Source organism: Fundulus heteroclitus, chromosome 5, assembly GCF_011125445.2.
Source record: "Fundulus heteroclitus isolate FHET01 chromosome 5, MU-UCD_Fhet_4.1, whole genome shotgun sequence".
Lineage (NCBI taxonomy): Eukaryota > Metazoa > Chordata > Actinopteri > Cyprinodontiformes > Fundulidae > Fundulus > Fundulus heteroclitus.
Window position 1 is genome coordinate 5,727,584 of NC_046365.1, and position 25,930 is coordinate 5,753,513.

General features: G+C 40.9%; 2 protein-coding genes and 1 non-coding gene across 5 annotated transcripts in view; 1 reads left to right on the forward strand and 2 right to left on the reverse strand.

Moving 5' to 3' along the window:
* The window catches only part of ubn2a (ubinuclein 2a), a 35,543-nt gene extending 33,637 nt beyond the window's left edge, over nucleotides 1-1,906 (reverse strand). For all 3 annotated transcript variants that reach the window (XM_036136774.1, XM_036136773.1, XM_012854864.3), the window contains exons 1-2: nucleotides 1,314-1,906; nucleotides 557-664 (exon numbers count right to left, since the gene is read on the reverse strand). In XM_036136774.1, coding sequence (XP_035992667.1) covers nucleotides 557-664; nucleotides 1,314-1,616 — 411 coding nt within the window. In that variant the 5' untranslated portion in view covers nucleotides 1,617-1,906. The remainder of the gene's footprint in view (nucleotides 1-556; nucleotides 665-1,313) is intronic.
* Nucleotides 1,907-3,253: 1,347 nt separating this feature from the next.
* Nucleotides 3,254-24,783, reverse strand: ttc26 (tetratricopeptide repeat domain 26). Its single transcript, XM_036136775.1, has 18 exons — nucleotides 24,495-24,783; nucleotides 24,240-24,383; nucleotides 22,604-22,696; nucleotides 22,322-22,436; nucleotides 18,868-18,917; nucleotides 18,570-18,715; nucleotides 17,215-17,386; nucleotides 16,545-16,619; nucleotides 16,342-16,444; nucleotides 12,730-12,785; nucleotides 11,116-11,169; nucleotides 10,955-11,018; nucleotides 10,788-10,876; nucleotides 10,529-10,612; nucleotides 10,383-10,452; nucleotides 6,823-6,929; nucleotides 3,696-3,829; nucleotides 3,254-3,537 (listed from the first exon to the last, which is right to left on the reverse strand). Exons 1-18 carry the CDS (start codon nucleotides 24,495-24,497, stop codon nucleotides 3,423-3,425), a joined length of 1,674 nt encoding a protein of 557 aa, XP_035992668.1. The 5' UTR covers nucleotides 24,498-24,783; the 3' UTR covers nucleotides 3,254-3,422.
* Nucleotides 24,784-25,240: 457 nt separating this feature from the next.
* On the forward strand, nucleotides 25,241-25,313 carry trnar-ccu. The gene has a single exon. It is a non-coding gene; the product is annotated as a tRNA-Arg (tRNA).
* The last annotated feature ends 617 nt before the right edge of the window (nucleotides 25,314-25,930 follow it).

The window sequence follows — 25,930 nt, forward strand, 5'->3', positions numbered from 1 at the left end:
GTAAAAAGCATTAAGCCTGAACCATTCAATGATTATTCAACTAAAGCTGTTGCTTTCCTTATGAGCATCTGTTGCTAAGCAACAACCTAAGTGCTAAAAGAATATTCACAACACTGGAAATGTTTGAAAAGTTAGACATCAAAACATTTCTAACTTTGAAAACAAACGGTTTATGCTGGTTAAAAACACGTGGTTTCTAGCTCACTTTGTGTTTTAGGAGTCTGGCCACAACAAACATAATCGGCGAGATTGTAGTTTTGAATCCATCAGAAAATAAAGGAATTTAAATATTAACTCCATTTATTAATCAAGTATATAAGCCAGACTGTTACAAGTTTAATCAAGAGTAAAAAGTGCATGAAAGTACACGCAGATTGGTGCATTTAAAGGAAGATAATGGTGGCAGTTCTTAGTTTTGATGCATTTAATGAGTACGTTTTTTTTCCTTCTGTATTTCATCTGCCAACCAGCAATCAGAGCCAATCTGCAAAAATAAAAACTGATTCTGGTGGAATAATTGGTGCATCTCTGAATAATAAATAAAAAAAAAACTCACATATTTATTTTCAAACTTCTTTGCCAGGGCTTCGACCTCAAGCCGCTCACGCTCCTCGTCATTGAAGGGATTGAGGGAAGGAGTCAAACTTGGAGGGTTGCTTTTCGTCTGAAATAAAGATTGAAAAACGAACGAATGAAGACTTAAGACAGGAAAGATTAAAAAGGAACACTGAACAATGTCCGAACACAAGTCCATCGAAGCAGTTTGCAAAGAGTTGGGGTGAGTTTTCTATTTAAACTCTCATATAAACTAAACTTTATGGTCCAGATGCGCCAGTGGTTAAAACATGTTCTGCTTCCCCTGCTCTCTTGTGCCCCATCCCGGGTCCTCCATCAACAACGCTGCCTCATCTCTGCCAAAGGGCCGAGCTGCATGTGGCATTTCCAAGTGCCATAATGGCCGAGTGACTGGGCTGTTGCTGGGCAAGCCTGACTGAAAGGGACACAGGTAGCAACCTGACACATCGCTGTGTGCGGACAGGGGGGGAGAGAACAGGGAGGCTGCGCCGCGGTAAACCAACAGCGGAATAATCTGCAGAGCGCTGCTAAAGTTGAAAAGCTGCACAGAGGGGACAGCTGCTGCCTTTGTGCTGGGCTGCACTAATGGTCACTCTCGGCCACGGAAGGACAAGATGCACTTCCCCCACATTTAACTTACTCTGACACGTCCGTATAAGCACTTCCAAGAGGCGCAAAATAACTCCGGCGGTAGTTTTTCCCACGGTCCGCTAAAGAGTCGAGGCGGAGGCACGTACCTGGAGGCTCTGAATGAGTTCGCCATAATTAAACTCGGCGGAGGTGCGCTCGTCGGGCTCGGACAGGGACAGGTTCAGCCGCACGGTCGCCCTCTTGTCGGCGGCAGCCTTGTCCCTGTCGCCGTTCCTGCCGAGGCGACCGTCGCTGCCGCCTGCCCCGCCGCCGCCTGCCTCAGCCTCCCCGGCTCTCTCCGAGTTCGCGGCCACCTCGTCCTCCTCCAGCCGGCGTTTCCTAGACTCCGGGGCCGTCCCTCCCGCGAAGGCCGACAGGGTGACAAACTGCACTTTTCTCGGTTCGGCCATTTGGATGAGCTGCCCGACCGCCTGCCTGAACCTCGCTCCGGACAGACGGCGACACCGAGAAGAGCTACTTCGCGAAACTACTCCAAATCGGTGGGTGGAGGAAGGCTCCGCGGAGCTCCGACGGCTGCTCGGGGCCTAGGCGGATGTTAGAGCCTCCTCCGCAGCATGCGGGCTGAACTCCAGGGGATGCGACGGTCGAGGGAAAGTTGTTTTTTCAGCAGCTACTCTCATCCTCGCTTCGCTATGGGGCTGAGACATTCACAGGAGCCATCTTGGGTTTCGGGAGTAAATAAAATATCAGCGGAGAGGGGTCGCTGCGCATGCGCGTACGCACAAAACGGAACCATGTGCCACAGGGGAGTGCATCACGTCCAATCAGCGCTCGCCGGATCGTAAGCCCGCCCCCTTCACAACAGGCGATAATAACAACACTCTGAGCACTAATCTGACCTTTATAAAGTGTCTGCAGGAAGGCCAGGCTGTGGTTGTTAATGCCTGGATCAGCTGCCTTCATTTGATGCTTTTTCGTTTCGTCTGTCCTTAAAAAATGCTGACTGGGTTATTTCTGTATAACCTTTAAACTCATATTCTAATGGAAAGAACTAGTAAAGTGTATGATAGTAACCTGCTGATAAACACCCCTAATGATGCAATACAACCGAATTTACATTTGGAAATAAACATGTTTTTTTTTTTAGGTAGGGACAAGGACATGAGGAATCTGTTGTAAATTCCTTAAATGAAGGTATGCTCTTAGTTTCTAGTTTAATGTCCATTTAATCCACCTTGTAAGGTGGCAAGTCCTCCCAGACTCAATTCTTAGTTTCAGATTTGGACGTATCTGCAGGCACATCAGAAAACTAATGTTATCAATGTCTGTATTGATAAATTTATAAAAAAAAACAAAACAAAAAAAACAATGCTTTAAATAAACCTTGCACTAAATGTAAAATAAAGCTATGTTACAGGGCTCAGATATGCTCCTGGCACATTCAGATAATGTTTTAAGTGATTGGTCACACTCAGAAGTAGAGTTCCTTATGTGCCCTGGAAGTTAGAACATCCTATCTGGCTACTGCAGAAACTCAGTGGTTGCATGAGGGTTTCACCATCTTAACTTGAGCTGAAAGGTATCTGACATTTAAATTTTTAGTTCCCACTGATGTTTTAAAGTTTCTTTAAACTCGCTCAGTTGTTAAAACGCCACAACTGCCAAAATAAATCATGTAAGAGTTGTCATCTTCTTTTGTTTGAACCCAAGACATCAGACTTTAGGTATTTACTCTTCAACTTCATCATATACAGCCGTTTGAAAGATTTTGGGTATCACTTTGAATATTCTTTATTAAGAAATGAGCACGTTATTGTCAGTCTATTTTTTTTGTTTATATATGGGAAAAAACTGACTTGATTGCACGTAAACAACAGAAATTAGCTTGTTTTACTTATAAAAAAAGATAAACAAAAATGTGCATTCTAGGTGAGGCAAAGGTTCAGACACTCTAGCCATCTACATGTCCCTGACATCCGTCTGAGGAAGGTTTGCCTCTCTCCTCAGTTTCACTTGTGAGATATTTTAGTTTTCTTGTATGTTTTTCTAAAATTAAATTAGAACAAAAATATTACAGACAAAAAAATACATTAAAATAGTCATATTTTATTACAAATTATATTACACAGAGAAAAAAAAAACAATTAAAATGTGCATGTGTTTGATACAAATCACTACATTATAGCAAATAAAAGACCATTTTTCTTTTCGTGGTGTAGATCCATTCAGGTGACACACTTAGCCTTCTGTCTGTGTCATGAGAGGAGGACTCTGTTGTCTTTGGCCCACTTTCTCAGAATCCGGATAATGTATTCAACCTGAGGGTTTCCTGAATTTCGCAGGAGGGCCAAAACCTCTTTCAGCGTCTCCCTGGAGAACAAACAGGATATGTAAGGAACCAAGATATGATCAAAAATGCATCATTTGTCATGTTTATTTTAAATGACGAAACCCCCATTCCAGCAAGAGAATGGCAGATGATAAAATCACGTTCCAAATCACTGCGCAGAAGGAAGAGAAAAACATACTTGGGCTCCTTGTTTGCCAGTATGAGCTGAAAGATGCCGACACATGCCCCTCTTTTTCCCTCCCAGTAATTGGAGCCTGGGTCCAGCTTCTCCAGAGCATCGAATGCTTTGGCAGCATAGTAGAACTGGCCCATCTGAAACAACACATGGTCACCATCAGTTGGTCTACAAACTCTTTGATTATAAGCATGTGAACTTAAATACACAACAGAATGCAAACTTTGGAGTCATCCATCAGTTCATCCTAATTATCCTAAACAAGAAATGCTTTCTTGAAGTCTTTTTTTTTTTAAGTCTTCTAGGGTGAACACAATACTGATCAAGGGTTAGGGGAGGTTTTCAAGGTTTCCTCTTGGGTTTTGACTTCTTTTTCTCTAGTTTTAAATCCAGTACCACTGTGAGCAAGTACCTCTCCCATTCCTTCTGTTTAAGCTCCTTTGTCACACCTAAACCTCCCTTTTTTCCTTGCTCTACATAGAAAAAAACTAAAAAAACAGTTTAAATATGTACACCAAATGTATGTACGTTGTGAGTGCTGTAACCAAAGTCTAATTCCTTCATTGTAAATACAATCATGGCCAAATCAAAGATGATTCTGATTAAATGTTTCAGCAGATAAAACAGATTTTACTATCAAAGAAAGATAATCTGCATAAATACAAAATTCAGCTTTCAACTCAACCTGGCCCTGAGTGAAATTGATCTCTCTTGTTGAATCAAGAATTGTCTGTGATGAGGCAGTTTTTGGAAATCTAAATTTAATTTCACGAGCCACGCCCAGACCTGGTTACAGCCAGACCCGGAGGAGGAAGCAATGACTTACACAATTTCTACAGGTAAGAATCACTGACATGCAAAGCCATTTCTAAGGCTTTCAGTGAACCACAGAGGGAGAAAACATGACACAGCGGTAAACCTTCCCAGGAAGGGCGGACCTATCATGATTGGAGCCTGGGTCCTTTGGTCACAAAAGAATCCAGAAGAATATTTCAAACACAGCAGGACTCACTTGCCTCAGTATTCATGATTCAAGGCAAAACCCACAGCTGACCAAGAACAACAAAAAAGTCCAAATGCGAGCTGTAGCGCGTGCACACACACCATAAAAACTACCCCCAACACTTTTGGGAAAATATTCTGTGGTACGGAGAGATAAAAGTGTAACTATTTGAAAGGTCTGCGCAGTGAGAAATGGAACCACAAATTCTGCGCCCCACCAGAACATCCTAAAGAAGAATGTCCAGTGACAAGTTCATGGCCATAACTTATAGACACTTGGCTATGAAGCAGAACATTGATCTGAAGTACATTATAAAGGCCACCTCTGTATGACTAAAATAACAAAATTAAGCTTTTGGAGTGGCCTAGTTAAAGTCTGATTGCTGTGGCAGGACCTTAAAAAAGGCCATTCATACTCCAGACCAGATGTGGCTGAAACAATTGTTCAAAGATCCATCAGTGCTGGTAACTTTAATCACTAATCAATGTCAGAAATCAGGGTAAATATACCTGATATATTTTATTTATAGGAAAATTTTGTTTATCTCATCTCTATTTATGTTCAAATGATTTAATTGAACTGGAACAGAAAATTTAATGTTTATCAATGACTTTTTTATGTAGTGCTTGGTTGAAGAATTTCCTAAATTGATTATTTTTTATTATTATGTGGTAATTTCTGAAATTGATTTATTTAATATTTGTTAAATGTGTGTTAAATTTGTTAAATTGTCTGAAATAAATTCATTCATTCAAAGAAGAGCTGGCCTAAGGTCCTCCACAGTGATGTTAAAGACTCATTGCAGTTGTTGCAAATTATTGATGGTAACTGTTCCTGCTAAGAGTGGAACAAGCAGTCATTAGGTTAGCCTGGATAGTTTTTTCCCTTAATGAATATAATAATCAGTTAAAAACAGCATTTTGTAGTTCTTTAGGTCATCATTGTTTGATATTAAAATAGGTTTGATGATCTGAAACATTTAAGTGTGACAAAGAAATGACTCAAAGGGGAACAAATTCCTTCTCACAACACTGTGCATTGGTTAAGAAGAATTGGTCAAGAACTATGTTTTTGTTGCCATGCCAAGGAAGTCAGTTTTCAGGAAAATAATGGACCGCTCCGCAAAGCAAAAGGCGTGTCATCAGGAAATCAAGCTCTTCATGATAATATGCTCCACAACCACTCTGGATTTTAATGTGATTAGAATTTTACAGTGGTGGAAAAAACCGAAGCGTAAGAAGGCTTTCTCCCCGGCAGAGCTGATCTGCCAACTTGTTTTATGAGAGTTTATATGAGAGTTTATGAGTACGTATCAAAAAAATTAGTCAATGTAAAATCCAGTGGAAATACAATAAAGTAATAATTGTAATTGATCAAATCATGAAACCATTTGTTTCCGTCTGTCTGAGCTGGAAAAAGAAAGGTGTGCCTTTAATTACAACAATATCTTTTTACATTTTTAGGTATTTTTTTATCGTTTTGTGTTCTATTTAAAAAAAAATTTCCGAACAAAGTAAAATGACTGAATGAGTGGTGATTCTGCTCGTCCATGGATTGTAAAAACACAACGCAGTCGTACACAGGTTAAAAGGAAAAGGACAGAAAATGAGCCTAAGCCTGTAGAAAAACTGCTAGTAATCAAAAAATCCTAGAAAGATTACAATCCAGCCTGGGACTTTGGAAGCACAACAGAGAAATGAGGTCTGGTGTAACGTTACTGAGATGAAAACAAGCCGCAGGGGGACTGATCCATGAATGCTTTCAAGAACACGCAACCATGCAACAAGAGCTAAAACACCGGTAGGAGTTTACCTGTCAGGTAGCGTTCTTCGATGCCATGTTCTTGGCCCTTCCTGTTTTCCGTTCTAGCACCTTGATCACATTAGTCTGAATATTTTTATAGTGGTCTTTCAATTTTACACCTTTTCTTTTAATACCTTGGTCTCGTTGGATGGACTTTCACTGTTTCCTGCCAACACCTGGAGCAAATACTAATGGCCAAGACGCTAAAGCTCAGCTAAAACAGCGGCTGACCTTGCAGTAAGGAGAACTTGAAGAGTATCTCTGACGAGGCTCTCATTAATTACAAGCGGCACAGAGAAGGTAGAGGACAGAGGAGGATGTTACCTTGTAGCAGTCGTTGGCAATCAGCTGCAGCAGACTGAAGGAATCCGAAGAGGTGCCCATCTTCAGATAAAGCTCCCAGGCAAGCTGGCCCTTCTGGTTCATTATGTCTGACGGGAACAAGATCAGCGAGTTCAACATTCCCATCGCTCACAGACATCCTCAAGCTTACAAAGACTCATATTTGGGAAACGTTGGAGGCCACGAGGAGCTTTTACTGCGGTAAATTAGACCAAAAGGGGAAGAAAAGTGCTTCAGCGAAGATTTCCCTTCCTGCTGCGGAGTGTAACATCAGCAGAGTGAGAGACAGCCTAAATTCGATGCAGGCCTGAGGCTAGAAACCTGGCAGCGGCGTTGGATTCAGATCCAAGCCACAGTGAACGAGCATAAAGGAGCTCTCAGTTGTGATTCCCCATTCAGTTAAAGGTATCTGAGTCAGGTCTCGCATACATGGGGTCATTTTACCGCGCTTGCAGGCAACGGGCCAAACCGCTTGACTCTTGGGTTATAAAGGGGAGTTTAAAAAGAAAAAAAAAAGACTTAACAAAAATGGTTATTATAAAGATACAGGTGCTGCACTAAAATATTAACACAGGCAAACATCTGACAGACAACTAAATAAGGCATGACAGGTCTTTCTGAAAAGACGTGTTAAACATTGATTTTCTATCAGTTTGCTGGCAGCCCAACTTTCATGTTACATCAATAAAATGCTTTTACGATCTGGTTCCACAGCCGCGTCGTGCTGGTAATTAAACTCGCAAAGTTGCTCGGTTATTACATTTCCAATCCAATCACAGCTTTTGAACAGTGTGACATTTCTGTACAGGATTTACTGTAGGCACACAGCAATGTTCTGCTCAGGGCGGGTTCTGGTCCCTGATAGTGGGAGGGTTAAAAGCCTCAGGGCGCTTCTTTATCAGCGCAGTTGTGCTGACGCTGATACTAAAGGATCACCGATCGTGTATTTCCTACCTTCAACTTCCTTCTTTTTCAATTAAATGTTTATTAGAAAAAAACGCAATTTAACCAAATCAAAAGTGAACTGATGTCCTATTGTTTTTTTTTACTAGACAAAATTAATACTTCTTTTCTGCCTTCACATTGGTTCATATCCATTAAACCTCTTCACATCTTTTCATATCTGCAAACTCTAGTGCATTTTACAGGGGTTTTATGTGACAAACACACTCAAAGTAGGATATGAAATTGTGAAGCAGGAGAAAAAGCATACAAGGTTTTCAGAATGGTCTGCAGTCAGCCCGTCTGAGTCCAAACTTTCTAGAACCAAATTTGCTAGAATTACAGCTCAGAGGCTTTTTGCGTGTGTCTCTGACAGCTTTGGCGACAGCTTTGAATTTGTGCTACTTTTCCTTCTTTGTAAAACATCCCAAGCTCAGTGAGCTTGGATGGGGAATGCCAGAGAACATCAATTTGCAAGTCTATCCACAGATTCTCAAATGTATTTACATCTGGACTTTGACTGGACCATTTTGACACATTCATAAGCTTTCATGTAGACCAGTGGTGTCCAGAAATGTCTTGATTCTCGCCTGAACTGTCAAATCAAAAGTATCTGTGGGCCAAACAAATGATGAAACTAAAATCACCAATCGGAAACAAATGAAACTAAAATCACAAACAAACGTATGTGCTTTTCATTTTCTGCTCAAAACTAAACTCTGCATGCGATGCTTTAATTAAACAAATAAAGTAGTGATATTTTTCTGTAGGAACGGGCACGTAAACCATTGTAGATCCAAAACTTCAAAGGGTTTTTGCACGTTTGCCTCATTAAAAGAAAGGCGTCCACTTTGCAAACGACTTTTGGCTAGACGTGGTTTTACTGACTGTGAAATCAAAGACAGCAGGGAAAGTGTAGTTATTAAAAGACGAGTACTTTGTGTCGCTTCTAATGTTTTCTATTATAAAAAAGGTTTAAGTTTGTCGGTAATATCTTTTGCTCTTATTAAAGATTGAAAATTTCCATCTATGTCAACCGGTGGTGCTGGCGGGCAAAATTTGCGTCATCGTCTTAATGCAGCTAGGGGATGCCCAAAATCTATCTATGTTGAGGGTCCCTGCTGTAGAAGAGCATCCCTACAGCATGATGCTGCCACTATCATGTTTCACCAGGGGGGCGGTGCGTTCAGGCTCCTGTGACATGTTAGTTTTCTGCCACACAGAGTTCTGTATAGTTAGAGTGGCTCATGTTACCCTGAGCTATCTCTATAGTTGTGCTGTGATAGGCCTAGGCTGCTGGAGGACATCAGGGTCTAATTTTCTCACTCTACTGATTTCTACTGTTCTCCAGTTTTGCATTGTATTACATTGAAATGACTGTTGTCAGCTTTTAACTTTTTGCTCTCTCTCTTTTTCTTCATAGTAGGTACACCTGGTCTGGCGTTCTGTTAGCTGTGACATCATCCAGAGAAGACGGCTCACCTGCTACTACCATCTAATGTAGAACAGATTCCTGGATCAATGTGTGCTTCTGTGCTTTTTTGTCTCTCTTGTTGTGTCTCTGTTCTGTCTTCTGTAACCTCCAGTCGGTCGAGGCAGATGACCGTTCATACTGAGCCCGGTTCTGCCGGAGGTTTTTCTTCCCATTAAAGGGGAGTTTTTCTTCCCACTGTCGCTTCATGCTTGCTCAGTATGAGGGATTGCAGCAAAGCCATGTACAATGCAGACAACTCTTCCTGTGGCTCTATGGTTCCCCAGGAGTGAATGCTGCTTGTCGGGACTTTGATGCAATCAACTGGTTTCCTTATATAGGACATTTTTGACCAATCTGTATAATATGATTGAACTTGATTTTGTAAAGTGCCTTGAGATGACATGTTTCATGATTTGGCGCTATATAAATAAAATTGAATTGAATTGAATTGCATGCAAGCCTAAATAATGATTTTTTTTTTTTTGTCTCATTTGACCAGAGCTCCTTTGACCAGTGTTTTTTCACAGGGGCACAGAACAAAAGATTGGGGGGGGGGGGGGGGGGGGGGTAGGGGGGGAACTTAACAGGTCAACATTTCATTGTTTAAAATATTAAGTAAGCCAAAGAGCCAAATGTGGCTCTGGAACTGCAGGTTGCAGACCCCTGATGTTTTCTCAATACAGCGGGAGCTTAACGTGAAACAGCTAAATTTTAATTATTGTTATTTTTTTATATTTATTTTTTAATTATTTTGTTATTTTATTATTGGGTAAAACATAAACGGAAAAAATACAACTGATCCAAATGACCAGTCAGTCATGTTATCTTTGTCAGCATTTATCATCCTGAGAAATTTAACATCATGTTTTTAGAACAGAAGCCATAACAGGGGCCAGGAACAGTTCAACAGGGGCACAGGCCCCTGGTGGCCCCTGTCCAGAACCACCCCTGTCCTTCTTACCAACCTTTGCTGTTTTCCCTACATAGTCTAAAATGTGCTTACAGAAGAGCTTTAATTTAAGTTCATGTTTTTTATGTGAAAAAGTTCAAGGGGCTTGAATGCTTTTGCAAAGCTCTGCATTTTTCAGATCAAGTGTGCCATCATCAACATTTCTTCTATACGTACAGCATCGAGCCAGCCAGCTGAGGTAAACATAGTCGTTCTTGATCTTTTCATTCTGGATGAGCAGAAAAACCTGAAAGGAAACACCAAATGAGTACGGAACGTGCAGCGACGCCAATCAGCCGGGGCAAAAGGCAGAATCACAGTACCTCCTCGGCTTCTTTGTAGTTTCCCAGCTCTGCTTTAGCCTGAGCGTAGTTGAAGTTGAACGTATCATCATTGTAGAAGTAGCCCTGAAAAACAGGACCGCTTACACAACTGTCTAAACACGCAGAACAAAGAGTCGCACGTAAAACGGTGTTAAAAAAGGAAACCAGACATGAATAAATGTGCTTCTCAAGGCGATACTTCATCATCCGTAATTCTTTCTCCCGCTTCTCGCCACAGCTACACAGACACTGTACCAACCTTGACAGAGTTGAGATATATGAGAACGTCTTCAAACTGTCTCAGGAGAAAAAAGCAGGAGGCCATGCACTGTCTGCCAGGGATAGTATCTGCAAAGGAGGGCAAAAAATCTGCTCGCACATTCCGCCTTTCAAAAATAATACTGGAGACAATTTCATCTGGCTTACCGCACTCGCTGGCTGAGCCGCCGACCAACTGGAAAAACTGCTGGGCAATCTTCAGGTGATCCCTCTGCAAGATGCAAGAGCGGGAACTCACAGTCGGTTCACACGCAAAGCGGTCACATGTACTGACAGGTAACTCTCTGGGAATGATCAGAAGTACTGACCGATCCGATTTCTTGTCCGAGAGCCGCGTTTACCACTCCTTTTAAGATGTATTCCTGCAACACGGAGCTACAATCAGTGAGAATTATATGATCTATCATTTAAAAGAGGCTTCAGAGCTATGAGAAAGAAAAACTATCCCTTTGGGCTTTTACTGATGCATTGGAACTATTTTATGAGTGGAAAGATATTAAAATTCACTCAAGTTTTATTAACAAGAATTAAATGCACGTTTTGACTCGGCTGCTAAATTGTCCTTCAATCCCCACAGGGTTGATATTACACATACAGGCTCAAATATATACATACATCCCGACAAATGTTTGCAGAAAAGGGCCTGGTATTATTCTAACAACGCAATGGACATCGCTTGCTGGCAACATTGTTAAGAGCTCATATCAACTGTTAGCTGGCAGGAAAGCGATGTCCACGCATTTTCAATAAGGTTGAGGTTGGAAGCTTGACGTTACTCTGCTTTATCTTTTCCCAAACCAGTTTAGGATGTATGCCTGGTTGGAACGCCCGACAGCCTTTCAACTATCTCACCCAAACTTGCCCCTCAGACAAAAGACAATTGCATTCCAGAGGAAAGCTTTATGGTCATAACACTTGCTTGGAAGAGTCACACCAAAGAATACCGCTCCAGCTGTCTGGCATGGTGGTGGAAGCCAGACGGTGGAAACTTGGGAATACAATCACGATGTTCCAACAGGTCAGTTATCAAAAAGACCTTTCAGCACAGGCTTTGAAATGGATATAGCAGGATAACGTTGAGCTTCTTTACCGGCAACGGTCTCAAACACATGGAATATTTGTGGATTTGGGTTAAAATTCATGTCTAGAAGTTCAAAAGAGTCCTGTCGTTTCGGTTCAGAAGAGGGGTCGAATATCCAGCTAAGAATGATGCCAGAAGCATGAAGTTCAGGTGCAACTTGCCAAGAAACATGTAGCAAAATGTTATTTATGGATCATATTCATATTTCAGCCTGTATGTATAGTTTTCCCCTGTGTGCATTGGACGAGGTCCATAATAAATGAATCATTGCAGCTGAATGTTGCATAACAGTAGCATCCCAAAGAAGAAAAAATGGTTCAAATACAAAAGTAAAGCTCAAAACAAGACATCCTGATGATGTCAACTTCCGGCCGTCACTCAGATACATTCAGACCTAACTGACAAGACAGTTTTTGACAATTAAGTAACATTTTCTTGAAATTAGTGTATCTGTCCTTGATTTGAGCAGGTAAATAATTGTATCTGCCAATGGAACATTTTGACCCCCAAAATAAGATAATTGCTACACTTGAAATAAGATGATGGAGATGAGTTGTCCCCATTTTAAATGCAAAAATTTTATTCCATTGGTAGATGATTTAAACTTGCTGTTCAAATCAAGGACAAATGCACTCATTTCAAGAAAATGTGACTTCATTTTGGTTCCGTTGTTGCAGTGAAGTAAATTATTTCAGAAACTCTTAGGGATGATGTTCATCCACCGACTGTATTAACTGTGTTTATCATTTGTTCAGTGGGTTTAATTGATGCATTCCTGACTATAAGAGAGGAGCAAACAATTAGAAAGGAACGCTGTTATCATTTCTAAGAGATTTGTCACCTGAGGAGTGATGGGAACCAGGTCTTGGATGAGGTTGTAAGCTTCCTGGACATCATCTGCAAATATAAAACAGATGAATGTCGATGCCCACGTTTTCTCTTCTGTTCCAACAACTTCATGTCTAATCAATACACGTGATGGCTGACGATAGTTATAGATGATAGGATATACCCTTCAGCTAGCACAGATTAGGGGATGTTTAGGTGTACACACCCCATGTAATGCTTTTTGCAGCATAAAAAGAAACAAGAGAAAAGGATAACGTTTGAAGAGCAGTTTGGCAGAGATGGTTTATAATGAAAACAAATATTCCAAATGTCTCATAATTCCAGTGGAGATGCACCAATAGTTTGGCTGTCTTGAAACAACAATCCACTCTGCGTGTTGATTTTAAGGTGAACTACTGAGAAATCTGGGGAAAACGGTGACAAATCAAACTCAGATTTACCACCAAATTCAGTCCTGAATCAAGCAAAAGCATGTATTTTTACGCCATTTTGTATTTCATAAGGGTTAGACAAAAAAGTTTAAAATGATTGCATTGATGCATAAACAGGGGTTTATCTCGTAATTAATTTATTGAGGCCCAAGCAGAAAAAAACGCTGCGAAGACCTGGTGCGATCGCAGGACTTATTATTCTCCTCTCAAATGAATTGGCTTTAGGCAGCCTGCATATGCTTAAAAAATATCATCAAACTTTGCAGAAAATTCAGCCCTTTGTGAAACTTTGCATTTGTCACCATGGGTCAACTCGCTCTACGTTTGTACTAGTGAAAAAATACATATGTAGCATCTCAAGACCTACAAGAAAGTCTCTTGGAGTTCTGATCTAAATCCCACAGGAAGTCAGCCATTTTGGATTAAAGCCACCATTTTGTGTCTTTCACACTTTATATGTGGGGCAACTTCTCTTACAGCTTTTGACTTACACGCTTCTAAATGACTACAAGATGAGTACAGTTTTAAGCCACTGAAGGTCAAAAGTTCTTAATAGATTTTTGCTGCGTTAAAGCATGTGGGCGTGGCCAAGCTTTAAAACCTTTAACTTCCACACACACTCTGAGTTGCACCAGTCTTTCTGGGTGTCATCACAGACCAGGGGTCCGTTCTTCGTACGTTGCTTAAAACATCCAAGATCAAATGAGACATCCAAGATGATTTCATCCGGCTAATCCTGATCCGGCTAATTGGGTTCTTCCAACACACCTGTTGTTTACTATTAGTATGGCTGGATTGAGTTATCTGAGACAACTGCGCGTTCATGCGTTTGTTTAAAAGGGGAAATGTATGGATAGTAGAAACATTGATCAGCAACGCTGCTATTGGCTGTTCAGCATGGCCAAAGAACGCCCACAGTTTTTTCTCCCAAGCAGAACATGAGCTTTTAATGGAAGGTTATGCCGAATTTGAGTCATTAATTAAAACACCAAAAAATGTGTTAAAGCGAAGAGAGAGGGCTGGCAAAAAGCAGCAGACAAATTAATGCGTAAATACTGTCCATGGTAGATGTTTCTATCACTTTCTACAGTATGAATTTTTGCATTTTAATAATTTCATATTTACTTTGTTCTTTTATATCAGAGCCTCCACAGGACCCACTAGATCATGGGGAAAAGTAAAAGTGAAATACAAGAATATTCTACAAAATGGTAGCCTTTAATTATTATACTTTATTTTAAAAAGACACTTGTTATGTCAAGAGATCCAAATTTCAGTGTCATTCCTTAGACACGGGAAGTAAGTGACACGTGCAAACTGGGAATTTTAACAAAAAAAATCTTTATCCATAAAAAATTTAAATTTTCCTTTTCCAAGTCATCCACAGTTTACACAGTAAAACTGTATTGCTCCGTGGCTTGATAATCCATCCATAGTTTTTTCTAATACAATATACGGCTCGACAGGAAGCAAGCCTTTCAAAGTAAACTAAACTTCACAATAAAATGGCCCGAACAAATCTTCTTACTATAGGATAAAAATAAAAAGCAAACCATCATACAAATAACTTAAATATTTTAGATTTATGGCTCCAACACCACTTTTTCCTCTTTAAAAGCCACTGTTAAATGATGTGCTTGTCTGTTTTGTAACAGCCACAAAGAAAAATATCTCTACAATTACACTGTTGCGCTGCACTAAAGGATCCTGTCTATTGCGCAATACGCGATCAATTCGAAAAACTCTGCAAATTATTCTTGCACCTTCCGCAACAGGTTGCAGTCGTAAAAATGGACATGGCTGCGACAGACTTCTCTATCTCCTCCAAAATACAGCCGTGATCTAATCTTGTTTACATGAAATAAGCCTGCTCTGGAGCAGGCTCAAGCTGGCGCACTTGTTGCTATGACAACAAGTGCAGGAAGTCTTTCGAAGAACCAAACGATCCAAGATCATGCCAAATCGTCAACAATGAAATCCTGCTAACTGAGTTAGCGACGTACGAAGAACGGACCCCAGTGCTCAACACAACCACATGGTCGTTTGTTGACATTGCTTAGCTCCGCCCACTTAGACCAAGGCGTGGCTTGTTTCACTGGTGAATGTCCTCCTTTTAGGATCTGACTCATAAAAGCTTCAAAATGTTTATGATGATACAGAACAAGGTGATGTTGAATCCTACTCTGAACAGTAACTGTTGGCTGAAGCATTTGCAGTGGCAGAGTGGCACATTTTTTAATCTCACCGTTTTCATACGGTTGGCTCTGAATCACACATATATGATCCGATTGGCTCCAAAATTAATATGAAAGGTCTTTGTCAACCAACAAACAGGTAAAATGTTTGTTGGTTGCATCATCACCCTGATGCACCATCAGATCCAGCCAGAATGTTTTGTGCCTTCTTGTGAACAAATGTTCAACATATTGGTATGGTACATCCAAGACATCGCTATAGCCCCGCTCACTGAGAACAAAGTCACAGGTTTCTGTGCTAAATGACCCTCCATGAGTCTGTAGAAGTTTTCAAACTTCGTCTAATAACTGATCATTTCAAATGACATTTTCAAAATACCACAGGAAATCTTCATTAACCCTTCGCCACCAAACAAAGAGTGACCACAACTTCCATCAGGAAGGTTGGATTTTAGGCAAATCTTTCTTTTCGCCAGAGCTGAACTGACCAAACTGAACCTAAAATCAAGGCTGGTTTACGGTACCGCCGAGTGCCGATGTGCGGGACTGAGTGGCGCTGAGGAGCGAAGCCCGCCCAATGCTGCTTACAGCTTTAATTTACTGCTGGATTCAAAACAACTACTGCTATCGAATGACCTGCAGCACATTTTTTCTTCTGTGTGTTACTGTGCTCAGAAATAAAACCTTAAATCAGTCAAACTCTGAATTGGCAGGTTGAAACTGAAAGAAAACTAGGAATGATAAGTCAGCATTGAAGACAGCTGCTTTGCTACAAAGACAGCCGCATCCTGGGTTAAAATGGATGTGGAGCCAGATGCCAGCACCTTTTTGACATTTTATCTCCTGTACCGTTTGTTTCACGTTCTTTTTATTTTTTAATAGCTATATCACATTTATTCTTCTCCAGCCAACATACCCAAACAACCAAATCCACTATTCGGCATCTTCTTTCAACATGGCAATGAGGTGTGTGCACACCTTGTCTCAGATAGTAGATGACCAGGTTGAGTCTAGCCTCCGGAATCACATCGATCAAAGGAGGCAGCACCTGCAACGCACCCTCCCCGCCACGAAACACCACCTGCAGCACACGGGGGGATTCAGAGGGAGGAAGTGCAGGCCCTGCTGCACGCATCCGCACAGTCCTCCACGCTCACAGCCGGAGATAATGGGAGGCTTACCAGGTTGTGTCGGATAAGCTCCTTAGCAAACTCAAAGGAGCAGGAGGAGATATCGATTAGGTTCTTCAGCTCAGCCTAGGAGAGAAAACGTGACAGAAAATAAAACCGGCCATGACCATTTCAAAGGAACAGCTACTGATTTAGCTGTGGCTAGGACTGATTACTTTATCTTACTTACAATAACCATTCATTTTAATAAAAGATATATAAAGCATTGATAAGGGTTTGTGTTTAAATATTGTTAGATTAAGAGACAACAGCTAATAAATCTAGAAAAAAAAGGTATGGACATTTTTGTTTGGTCGATTTATTTCTTTGCAGTAACAATTCTTCTTGGCCATAAATCTTGTTTAGCTGGAAAGCCTGTTGAGTTCCCTTTAAAGTGGTGCCACGTTTACTAAGAAAAGGAATAAGTAGCAAAGCTGAGCGTGTGGGTTACATCCAGAAAAACCTGACAGCACCGATCTGTCAATGCTAAACAGCTTTTGGTGGAGACAGTGTCATGGTGTGGGGTTAAATCTCCCTAACTGCTAAAAGCCAGGCTTGCCTTCTCTGATACAGCAAAGAAATAATCCCCCCAACACACTTATTTTTTACTTCTTTTGCCAGGTTTAGCTGCACCTCAAAGCGTCTTCAAAAGTTAAGAGATAAAAGATCGTCCCATTCGCACCTCAGCTGCCTTGCCATTGTAAAGCCTGAAGTGGTTGCAGGCCTTGAGGTTGAGAGCTATGGTTGAATCCGGGATGTTCTGCAGGTACACGGCCAGCACCTCCTGAGACACGTCATAGTAGTCCAGCTTGTAGTAACACAGAGCCACGTACACCTTCAGCGCCAGGAAGTCTCTGTAATCACAACATGCAGTCAGGGGGAAGGAACCCGGTGTTTAGGGAAAACAAGAGATTAAATGTTGATTAAACTGATTTATGTCAGGTTTAGAGATTCTAACATGAATTAACACAACTGACATGTTTAAGGTAGTTTTTTTAATAACATTAAGAAGATTTAAAAAAAATAAAAAATCCTTCCATAATCCTGCGATCGTTGGGCGAGAGGCTGAGTCCGCCGTGGACAGGTCTCCAGTCCATCACAGAGCAGCACAGGTCGAACAACCATGAACACACACACAGACTCCTGATGGCCATTTGGAGAAGCCACCTAACCTAAAATGCATATTTTTGGAACATGCAAGGAAGCTGGGGTCTCTGGAGAGAACCCAGGACCTTATTACTTGAAGGTAGCATTGCAAAGAACTGCACCACCATCTAGCCCTAAAAGCATGGACTCCTTTCTAAAAAAATTTACAAGAAAAATCTGAAAAGTCTGGCCCATATATGTCTGTTTGCACTGCAAAAAGGGAACTACGGGTAAGTAAAATGTTCTTGAAATTACTGTATTTGTCCTTGATTTGATCAGGCAAGTTTAAAAGTTCTGCCAATGGAATAAGATTAAAATAGACAACTTAACACCTCATCTCCATCACTATTTCATGTGCAGTATGTCTAATTATTTCAGTTTAGGGATCAAAATACTCATTCCATGGGCAGATAATCGTATTTATCTACTCTAATCAAGGACAAATACACTATTTTCAAGACAATTTTACTTACTTTTAGTTCCCTTTTTGCAGTCTCGTTCCAATTTCATTCAATGCCCCTAAAAACAATCCAGTGCGACCGACTGCCTACAGAAGTCAGTTTCCTGATGCTTCAAAGTTTGCCACTAGTCGGGCGTTGGTCTGGTGCGTTGAGGTTTGTGGCTGTGCGGTGACAAAGACAGAAAAGGTCTAAGTGGTGTGAATACCAAGCCACTGTGGACACAAACCCCTGACGGGGCAGGTACAGCGTCTGCCTGTTAGACGGAGTCTATTCAACAGCTCCCATGTATTACTGTTTTTGCCCAAGATGTGCAACAGTACATGACGTCTAACACTAGAGCATTAAAAACTCTCACCCGCCATGATGATTTTTGGAGCCCCGCAGGACTGCGAAGCTAATCTCAGAGCGACAGGAGAGCAAAAGTACAGACCTGTTCTGCAGCAGAAGGCGTTTATAGATGTCTATGGCCTCCTGGTAGTGTGAGCGCATGTAGTGGATGGAGGCCAGGCTCAGCTGGTCCTCTGTCACATCCTCCAGGTTCTGGTGGAAGCCCATCAGTCTCTTTTCGTCGTTAAACTGAGACGCGGTGTAACAGAACGGGTCACACAAATGCTTGGGTAAGGGAAAAAACTAGTCTAATCATACTGGATCTAGAACTGAATAAATGACAAGAGTTATAAAACCGATCAGGCACAAGTAAGGAAAATTTGTTGTGGGAGTTGTCAGACCTTGTGGGCCAGGTGAAACAGCAGCCGGTTTTGGAGCGGGGACATCGGTGCTACGGAGAACGAGAGGGGACATTTTAAGCAACACGGCGGTCTTCACGGGGATGAAGGCAGGACTCATCAACAGGCATCCCTCCCTTGTTTCCAGTAGTCACATTAGTGACTGAGAAGCATTTTCAAATAGGTCTTAAATAGAAATTACATCACCACTGGCAGGTCTTTTACCAGCTGCTTATTTATATCCCCGAGGAAACAAATTCAGCAACTTAACACGACATGATTATCATAACTAAACATATCAAACAGTAACTGGTGGAGAACAGGGGATATGGACTGAAACTGCGTTTAGTCAGGCGAGTAGGTTTAGATGAACTGGTGCAGACGAAAGGAACAGCTTGCTGACATCTAGTGATCAACCCGGAGATAGCGGCTGTCCGACCATCAACAAGATGGCAGATTTGTTTTGGTTTTGCTTCTCTGTCACACATAATTGTTTCAGATCATCGAACAGATTTTCATATCAAAGGCAAAAAAAAAAATACTAAATGCGGTTTTCAATGAAAGCTGTAGCTATTAAAACCAAAATAATTGTACAATGTCATCCAATCCCCCCATAGATGTGGTAGAGGAGAGTACCAGGATGAGATTATATATATATATATATATATATATATATATATATATATATATATATATATATATATATATATATATATATATAATATATATAAAACGATAAGTGGTGCAAAGATCAGGGCTTTCCTGGCTTAGAACAATACCAAGTTCTAGTTTTCATCGCGGTCGTAGCTGCTGAGTCTAATTTTGACAGATTCAGATTCCTTTTTTTTTTTTTAAAGGCTCTCTAACTAACAAACAAAAGTGACTGTTCTTAGACAGAGCTAACTATGGCTGCAATAGAAAATGAAGATCAAAACGTTTTCAACTAAAACAACTGCAGTCCTGTTCTTGTTTTTTCACCTTTTTTGGAATAGAAAATAAAAGGATTTTTTTTTAAAACTATTAAACCTCTATTTAATCAGACAACAGACCCATTGAGATCCAGACCTCTTTCACAAGGGTGACTTGGCCAAGAAAGGCAGCAGCACACATGAGAGAATTACAAGATAATCCCCTTTAACAGTGGCCGGAAAAAGTACTAACCTGACAGGCAGGTCTCGGCTAAACAAGAGGACAATGTGGGCGGCAAAGTAAAGAAAGAGGTGCTTAGCAGGAGTTTAGCAGATAAGTTTGGTTGTGGAAGAAGCACAATGGATGTGAAAAGTGAGCACGACACAGCTGAGCACCAAGGCCCCTTACCCTCAGAGTGGATGACGGGATGATTAGATCTACTCTATAGAAGCCTCAGCACTGGTCCTCTGTTAGAGGATTCCAGTTTGAACGGCAAAGTGGTTTAGAAAAGTTATGTATATCAAAGTAAAACTTCACGTTAGAAATTAAAGTGCACTCAGTTCCCCTCATGCAGATAAGATACTTTGATCTAACTCTTGAGCTCAGAATTGGTCATTCTTTGTTAAATTCCACCATATCTTTCTATATCTATCAAATCCTTTCAAGGGTTTGTTTTCCTTCTTTTTTTTTTCAAACCTTAGTGGCGTCTCTGGCATGATATGTTAAGTGGGGCACAAAAACTTAACAGCTATTAGCAGCAACTCATTTTTCTGCAATTAACACAACCTGACTTTGATCAATTTTAGTGAAACAGATAAATTAGCATAAACCAATGCCATTTTATATAAGCTATGTAACTTGATTTCTATGCCTAAAATTAGAAATAAAGGTTCACTCAGGTTGTTAATTTATTGAACAGAAAAGATTCACATCGATCCTTCAGCGATCTAGCAAGACCAACCAACACTAGATGGTCGCACACTATCCAGCAGAATGTAAATGTAACACGTGCATTTATGGTATTTTGATTGGACGATCTGAGCTTGGGGCCAGAGGATTTGTGCCCCACAGCAGTCTACTGACAGCGTGTTGGGCATGCACTGCGATTTCAGATGTTCATTATTTAAACAAACGTTGGTGGGCCTGCCCCACTATCAAGGCGCCTCTAGAGGGTCTGGCAGACTTAGATTTACAGACACAAATGTTTATAACACAATTTTATTGGTAAGGGAATTGGTCTTTTTTACAATATTACTCTATAAAGAACGATCATGTCCCACGGATCTCCATCCTGATATGGATAGTGTGTCAGCGACGAAAGGATGCCACATCATTTGATGAAAAGGAAATGTATCAACCCATCGAGGACTTAATCCAAAATCAGAGAAAGCAAGACTGAAAAACTGGTGCAGCAGGCTAGTCCTATTTGCTGAAATGTCATTAGACCATTCAAAGTGGTCCTCAGTAGTTTGTACGGCCCCCAGGTGCTTATATGCATGCCTGAAAACGTCAGGGCGTGCTCCGTATGAGATGACAGATGCCGTGTTGGGTATCTCCTCCCAGATCCTGTCCAGGGCATCCCTGAGCTCCTGGACAGTCTGAGCTTTCAACCCGGTGGAGTCGATGGACCTAAACATGACGTCCAAGTGATGTTTTATTGGATTTAGGTCAGGGTAGCATGGAGGTCGGTCAGTGGTATCAATGCTTTCATCCTCCAGGAACTGTCTTGCCACGCGGGGCCATGTATCGTCATCCACCAGGAGAACCCCAGGAACCACTAAGTAAGTACAATTTATTTCTAGAGCACCTTTCAAAGACGTATTTATTATATTTAAGTGCTTCACAAGGGTAAAGCAATTAAAACACTAAACACATTAAATAAAGGCCCGTCTGAATAAACATTTCTTTCGTTGTTCCCTAAAGCAATGAAAGACACCAGCAAAGGTTCTTTGTGGCTCTAAGGATTTCTAATGGCAGTCCCGGTGCCATTGTTTACCCGGTACAGGCCTGTGCGTCCCTCCATGGAGTCGCACGTCAGCGTCACCGCCATATTGAGGGTGGCATGGTGGCGTAATTAGAACGCCTCATTCATGTGCTGCGAGGAATTGAACCACCTGATTCACAGCACGAACCAGTTCTACTGGCGTTACCTTTCACAGGTCAGACAGAATATTCACTGATGATTGTATTTTTTCCTTATAACTTCGTATGCATGTCTGTGGGCTCCATTGCTTCTGCTTGTTTACTCTTTGCATGCATGGGCAATACTGTACTTCTGGTCACACGGTCTTATTGTAAACATGCACAAATGCGCTTTGTTTACTAACAATTAGAGCAAAAACAAAGTGTAAAACACGTGAAATAAAACATAAAAAGCCAACAGGGCATGATCATTTAATCAGAGAACCTTAGCATGTAACGAGAGAGAGCTACGAGCATAGAAATTCTTTAAGCCATAGTACGTGACTAGGCCCCTTTAAACTGATTTTAGGCTAACATTACCATAGTGCATTGTAATAAGCTAGCACAGTTCAGCTGAAGTCAATACCTTTTGATGCCGCCTCCTCAGCTTCTTTATAAAGGCCCAGAAAAAACAGGGCACAGCCCAGATAGACCCACACGTCTGCAGGACAGTCCGGCCTCATGGTCAGAGATTTGTACTCCTGTCAGAACACGGTACACATTTTTACACAAATGTACTCAGAGCCTAAAAAACTCAGTCAGTCAAATAATTTTAGTCACTGAAAACTTGACGTCATTGTAGCTTGTTCAAATACTTTATACCCAGATAACAAAAAGTTCCCTCTTATCCCGGGCGAAAAGGAGTTACCTCCATGGCTCTCTTGTAATCACCGAGGTGAAATGCGCAGTAACAAATCCACAGGTCCGCATTCTCCTCCTTCTCTCCGACACTTCTCTGAAACTAAACGTGACACAACACATCAACAGCTGCAGCAGCCTTCCAGATAAGAACGATAGTCAATTATCTAAAATAAAGTCAATACGGGGAATTAAACTAAATAATTTGAAGAAAGCAAAAACAATAACCAGCACAAAGACAGTCGAGCAAGACAACTAAATATATCTCTATCTGGTTGTGTTTTACTGAATACAACTATTGCATTGAGCCTGATTAAAATATATAGCAATAAATCCTTTACAGGCAAGAAAAACAAAATTATTTTGCTCATTCGAAGTTCTTTGCCAATCAAAAGTAAAATTTTTAGTAACTGTTGGGTCATTTTCAAAATACAGCTTTGTTTATTATTTGATGATGGGTTGGATTTTTTTTGGGGGGGGGGGGGGGGTCATATACAGTGCCATGTCAAAGTACAGACTCCTAGAAATGTTCCCATTCTGCCTCCACATCCATAAACTTTAGTCTGTTTTTTTTTTTCAGGGAACTGTATGTGATTGACCCACACAGGATCAAATATAAATGTGAAGTAGAAGGAAAATCATGCACGGTTTTCCAAATTCTGTTAAAATAAGAACCCCAAAAAATTAACTGCACAATTTTCTGCCAACCTGAGTCAGTACTTTCGACAATCAACTTTTTGGGGGACGCCTTTAACGGCTTTGAACATGAAGACTGACATTTTTACCCATTGTTCTTTGCAAAGCAACTTAGGCTCAGTCAGGCTGGATGGATCACACCTGGGAACAACAGTTTGTAAGTCCTGCCAAAGATTCTTAAAAGGATTCAGCGCTGGACTTTGACTGGACACTTCTAACACATGAATATGCCTTGATGTAGATCATTTCATTGTGTCTCTCTGACTGCCTGTTTAGGGTCTTTGTTTTGCAGGAAAGTGAACCTCCGCCCCAGTTTTCTTCTATGATTGTCCAATATTTAGCTCCCTCCATCCACTCATAAGCTCTGACTAGCTTTCCTGCTTTCCTAAAGCAAATCATCCTCCCAGCATGATGCTGCCATGACCATGTTGTATCACAGGGATGATGTGTTCAGGGTGATGTGTCGTCCTAGTCTTCCGCCATGCATATCATTTTACATGTAGTCCAAAACGCTCAACTATGCTCTTGTGGCAAACTAAACCGGGTTTCTTAGGCTTTTCTTCAACAGGGGTTTATATCACTCTAATGCACGACATATTTGTGGAGTGTACAACTAATATAGCTGTCCTGTCATTCTCCCACCTGAGCTGTGGATCTATGCAGCTCCTCCAGGGTTACTACAGGCCTCTGTGTTTCAAATAAGATCCTGAAGAAATACATTTCACTAACTGATTATTATGTGAGAAGGGTATTCAAAATTCTAGAGGTATGAATGTTTCTGCAAAACCGGCTGTAGTTTGATAGACACCTACTGGATCATCAGATCTTTTACATGGAGAAGCTGAGTTCAGTTTAACTATAACCATCATGTTAAACACATAATCCTGATCATTACTACCTCTTTGGGAGAAGGCTTAGGTTATTATTGTTAGAACTGTGAGGTGTGTTACCTCCAGCAATGTTAAGGCTCCTAGGTAGTCTCTCTGCTGAAGATACTCCTCCAAACTAGGAACCTTGGTTTTGTTTTTCTTCTTTTTCTCGCTGATGCTCCCCGTTGTCTGTGCTCCCACCGCCGGCTTCACTCGTGAGAGGATCTGACAAAGCGGATCATAATGAGACCGTAAGGTTTTCGCCAGATTAATACGTAACCTGCAGCGGATTGGTTTTCATAATGGCAATAAAGCTGTGGAAATATGTTTTCTCACCATTTCGAGGGTTCAATCTTGAAGAGTTTAGTGTAGCCTAAGGCTTGTTTATCACTAAGGTAACAGAAAACACACCTATGGTTCAACTCCGAGCCTCTCTAATATATGACTAATCTTGATTACGTTATATCTTATTTTTAAATATCAAATATAGCTTCCGAATATCTCTGAAAGGCCTACAATATCATAAGAAAAACTCGCTATCTTCTATGCAATCCGTTGCAACAGATTAGCTAATGCATCTCATAATGTTAGCTCGCTAGGAGCTGAACTTTAACGGCACGAGTTCGTGTTTCCGCTGACAGCTTTTCAACTTAAAGTCCCAGATACGCGACTTTAACATTTAATATGACTTTGCGGCTTCATAGCTGCACCGTGTGTGGTAAGCTATCCTCCCTTAACCAAGTGTGTAGTTTCCAACACAAGCACAGCTTAGCCAAATATAATCATGGGTTCGTGTTGACATGTATTTTGTAGGCCGGAAAAATTTAATTGGTCTCTATCATGTTGAGCTTCACTTTTCAGTGTTTCAGTTTATGTTGCTTAGCAACCACGTGCCTCGGGGCTTTTTTCCCCCTTTTTAGTTTTATCAAAGTTTTCTTGAAGAAATTTACGTTTTGCGGACGTAAACCAAGTATATTTCCAATCGATACATTTTAATGAAAATGTTCTGCATGTATCATACGTCTCTTCATATCCGTTTACAGTGTGTGAGATATAAAGGCGTGTGAAAGCGAGGAGGCGGAGCCCCAGTGGCCTAATGGATAAGGCACTGGCCTCCTAAGCCAGGGATTGTGGGTTCGAGTCCCATCTGGGGTGGTTATCAGTTTTTCCAATCATCCTTGAACTTATCATTTTAATTGATCATACAAGAGGACCATGTAGGTCCTTTTAGATATTGTCACACAGCATTACTGTTTAATTAAGCAAGAATACGCCTCTTAATTATCAATATAAGAGGACAAAAAATATTTTACACTGCAAATGCATTAAAACAAACCTTTACAAACTTTCAGTGCAATATTTTTTAATTAAAGGGTTTATTTTTCATATATATCTACAAGATTTGTGTAACTAAAATAATTATACAGAGAAAACACAAATTAGACAAAAACTTAAAGATAGCAGTGTAATTTGTGCGATGGCAGCAGATCAAAAACACAGAAGCTGTGTCGCAAAGACTAATCCAGCGAGGGTGGAAGTGACAGGAATGATAGTGAGGGCCATTGAAGCTGGAGTCCGACGCTGAGATGAGTGCTGGCCACGTTGGTTTGTTTTTATGTTGTATAATTTGCATGAAAGAGAAAATATACCAGCTGCAATCTCATTTTTTGGATGTTACTTGACATTTGCTGGCTGGACAGAAGAGGGCGCCTAAATACACTCGAAGGTAGCGTAGTGCAGTCCAATGGTTTTAGTACTGACTCTACCTATAT

Bases quoted from the DNA above. Each gene is read 5' to 3' on its own strand.
- ttc26 (XM_036136775.1), bottom strand. The intron at 11,170-12,729 runs GTGACAAATCTC...TCCGTGTTGCAG, and splicing joins TGGTTCCCATCACTCCTCAG to GAATACATCTTAAAAGGAGT. The intron at 11,019-11,115 runs GTCAGTACTTCT...TGCATCTTGCAG, and splicing joins TCGGACAAGAAATCGGATCG to AGGGATCACCTGAAGATTGC.